Genomic DNA, 4,129 nt, shown 5'->3' on the forward strand with positions numbered 1-4,129 from the left:
TTCTGCCAAACTTCTACTTTTACAGCCACTCATTTTTTTTTTCGAAGAAAAAGCCTGAAACTTGGTGGCTAGTATCGATCACTGGAGAATATGATTAAAAAAAATCACTCTAAAGAGAAGAAGGAAAGACGAAAAGCCAACCAAAGGCGATCAATAACTTTTTAATATTCCTGTTTCGCAGTTAGATATGTTGACAGCACAATAAATTATGTTCATAGGTAAAAATCACATAAAAATGGATTAATTTTATCATTAGGAGTCTATACATAAAACTGGTTGGAAGAACTTAGGTGTATAACTTTGAACAAATAAAATCACCATTTGAATCGAAGTATTATCCAAGATAATATGACACTGAAACTAAGGCTTTAGATGTTATTGGTTTGGGTAAAGCTGAGTATATTACCCTTGAGCCAAGCCACAGTTTTAGGTGGCCCAGTATAGAAACCTAACCACGAATAAAAAATATAAGTTGGGATTGAACTGTTAAAAACTTGCTATATCTGTGAATTTCTGATACATCCCATTTTCCTGTGAGGGTAAGAAAATGGGGCCTAAAACTATGAAATTATAGTATTGAGTTGAGTAAATAGAGAAGGAACCATTTAAACAGTTACCTCTATACTTCCTGGTTTCCAATGCTACACAAAGGAACTTTCCTCCTTTTTATCATTTGGGATCATTAATGTGCCCTATTTCTCCTCATCTTCTTAACTGAATTTGTTCTCTCTTTATGTTATTGGAAAATAATATATATACCAACTTCACCAAGCTTTCTTCAATTGGAATTTGGAACCATTTTGTTTGCATATATCATAATAATTATGACCCAAAATTTGGTACACCCCATTTAGACCTCAATCACAAAAATTTGATAAGTTCGTGAACTAAAAAAAAAAAAAAAAAGAAATATAGCAGAAAACCATCTCATCAGCTCACTGGATGGCATTGGCAACAGCTGCAAAGATGCATATGATTGGTTCCCTATCTCCAACATCAACTTTTTCAACTCTTTAGGTCTCTGTTTAATTTTGTTTATATGATTTTACATAATGTTATTAGATTAATCAGAACATTTTATGCTCAAATCCATAAACAAGAAACACCACATCAGAAAAGGAAAGAAAAAGACAAATGAATGAATGCATGAATGAGGCACCAAAGGCAGGCGAAATTAGAAATGCAAAAAATGCAAGGCATATGCCATAGGAGCTGAAGTATCCGTGAAACATCTCAATCCTGAATATTAGGTCATTTTCAGTCAAAACCCAGAAGAAAATAAAGGAAAACAAGTCCATAAAAAACAAACCACCAACAGTGCAATTGGAAATTTCCATCAAGTTAGATCAAATTTCAAGGTTCCTTCCGATTTAAACCAATGTTGATTCAAAACAATCAAAAATGCAATGCAATTATCATTCTTCTTTTTCTTCTTTTACTTTTATTGGAAGCAAAAATGATATGAAGAAAGTTTTTTAAATTGGTATCACAGCTAGGGAATGAAAAATCCTCTATTGTCACTGAATATATGCTTAAATTCTATGCATCTACCACATTTATTAGTTTACCCATACATCAAAGATGCAAGACTTCCAAAATCTACCCAGTTTTTTAAATTAAAAATTACTACATTATAATGTTGAAAAAAACAAAGAACCCAAAATACAAAATCAGAGCTAACAAAAACAAAGCACATAAATGTTTCGAATGAAGATTCAACCCAAGAAAATGAGACAAATTTGAAGAACAAAAGCAAGATGTCAAGAACCCTAAATCTAGATCTGATAATAGCATCATCATTATCATTGAATGAAGACCCATTTGTTCATTTTGATCCTGGTTTCATATTTTTACTTTTTTCGTTCTAAATAACAAACAAAAGAAAGCAAAAAAAAAAAAAAGCAGTAAATGGAGGGTTTTAATCCATTTGTGAGGGATATTATACAAAGAAAGATCCGTAACACCACAAACCCTAAATCATCATCATATTTCTAGCAACAAAGATTTCATCATTTGATAAAAATCAAAGGGATTCAATTTCATACTCATAGGGAGATTAAGACCATTTCATCTTAACCATGTCTCATATTTTTTTTCTCATCTTTTTTTTTTCCGCTTAAAAAAAGCTAACATTTTTTAAAAAAGAAAAAGAGATCCAATAATCGATCATCATCATTCATCACCGGCACCGTGATCAAAGACATAAAGCGGTACACTGGAGATCTTCATCTTCATCCAAGGGTGGAAAATTGAGATCGAAAGGCAAAGTTTTCCGACACGAAGACAACGCGATATCCCCATCATCAACCACCGACGATGATGAATCACAGTCACTATGACAATCCTCTGGCTCTACTGGCGGCGGCCTCGGATAGTACTTCCTAGTCGAAACCACCGCGAAGTCCGCCGATTTTTGCGGTGGTTGGACCGGTCTGGGTCCACTAAACGATTCCACCGTGCTACTCATGCTACTCCTCGTGGGTCTCTGTGGATTCACTTCGGGGTCATGAAAATCGCCCATCGGATATAACCGGCGTTGGTCGATGAACCCTTCGTTGTGGTGATGATTGGTTTCGAAAGGAAAAGCCGGGATATTTGAAGAATTTATGGGGAAATTTGTTTTAGCTTTGGGTCCACGGAGTGTCCTCGCCGCCGTATCGTAGGCTCGAGCGGCTTCTTCGGCTGAGTCGAACGTCCCTAACCAGACCCTGGTCTTCTTCCAGGGGTCTCGAATCTCGGCCGCGAATCTGCCCCATGGCCTTTTTCTAACACCTCTGTATCTCGGCTCTTTAATAGATCCGCTGGGTTGCAGTGCCGGTCTCCTAGCTACGGCGTTTGCCGCGGAGGCAGGAGCCGCCGCTGCGGCACCTCTCCCTCTCCTCATGGAAAAAAAATATTTAAAAGATTAAAAGAATAGCAACAATCTATATGACAAACAAAAGGGGTTGATGAAAAGATCACGATGAAACAAAAAAGAAGGGAAGTGAGGAAATAATCAACCCAACCAAAACGAACTTATCTATGAATCTAAGAAAAAAACAGAATACAAAAGATTGAAGATAAAGGGAAGATAAAGCAAGAAGACAAAGGAAAGAGGAAGGAAAGATGGAAAGAAAGAAGGAAGGGAAAGGGAAACAAGGGAGGAGGAGGAGGAGGAAGAAGAAGATTGGTGGGCTAAGAACTGGATGGTACCAGAAGAGAGGGCCTTCTCTTCAACACACACCCAAACAAAATAATGATAATTATTAATTTTCTTCTTTTTGGGAATAGAGTTAATATTTTATGGCTAAAATGGGTTTTCCTTCTTTTTCTCGATTTCCCTTACCTTGTCTTGCCCCCACATACCGACTCGCTTCTTTTTTCTTTTAATCTTGAAGAAAATAATGTGATAAATGAAATGACATAAAAGCCCTTTGTCTTTTTTTAATTAAATTTGTCAGTAATTAAAATTGCCTCTTATGCTTTTTGGTGGATTGGTCTCCATCACCCTTTTTTTTTCTTTTACAGCTCTATTTGCTTCCTTCCAATTTCAAACACAATGGCACTCCAAATTATACCAAGGGTTTTATTGAGTTTTGAGTCTTTTGACCAGCTTTGCTATTCTCCTTAATACCATTGCATGGCATTGGAGTATTAAAATGAGGGCCACTTCTTCTTTTAAAAAGAGGAAATAAAAATCTTGGGTTTAGAGAAGGTTTTGATTTCATCTTATCCTTCCACCCATTTTATTTATAAAGTATTTTTTTTTTGCAGCTTTTTCCCGCCAATTCCTCTGCATTTCCTTTTATCTTACTCGATTCTTTTAAACCCATTTTACATTTCTATCTACTTCTTTCATCTTTATTTTATATAAACTTTGATTAAGTGTGGTGCGATACATTTAATTTATTTTTTATCTTATATTATAATATTTAATTTCATTTTATTATCATGTTTACATTAATTATAATTAAAGATACTATTTATCTAAACTTACCCTTCCCTCTGCCTTTAAATGCAATCTGATTAGAAAAAGGAAGAAAGATTTGAAGCGAAATTAAAGCAAGGTAATGTTGAAATGTGGATTCAAGGGGACGAAAAAGGCATTATTTAAAATTATGAATGTGATGATGGAAATATTGAGTCCAAT

At 35.1% G+C, this 4,129-nt stretch overlaps 1 protein-coding gene across 1 annotated transcript; it reads right to left on the reverse strand.

Annotated features, from left to right (window-relative positions):
- Positions 1 to 1,988: 1,988 nt before the first annotated feature.
- LOC108480230 (ethylene-responsive transcription factor 3) lies at positions 1,989 to 3,360 on the reverse strand. Its single transcript, XM_017783144.2, has one exon. The coding sequence runs from the start codon at positions 2,882 to 2,884 to the stop codon at positions 2,195 to 2,197; it is 690 nt and encodes a 229-aa protein (XP_017638633.1). The 5' UTR covers positions 2,885 to 3,360; the 3' UTR covers positions 1,989 to 2,194.
- Between the last annotated feature and the right edge of the window lie 769 nt (positions 3,361 to 4,129).

This window comes from Gossypium arboreum, chromosome 1 (assembly GCF_025698485.1).
Source record: "Gossypium arboreum isolate Shixiya-1 chromosome 1, ASM2569848v2, whole genome shotgun sequence".
NCBI lineage: Eukaryota > Viridiplantae > Streptophyta > Magnoliopsida > Malvales > Malvaceae > Gossypium > Gossypium arboreum.

What these genes read in the sequence shown, in the direction of transcription:
- LOC108480230 (XM_017783144.2), bottom strand. Translation starts at nt 2,884, where the DNA reads ATGAGGAGAGGGAGAGGTGCCGCAGCGGCGGCTCCTGCCTCCGCGGCA.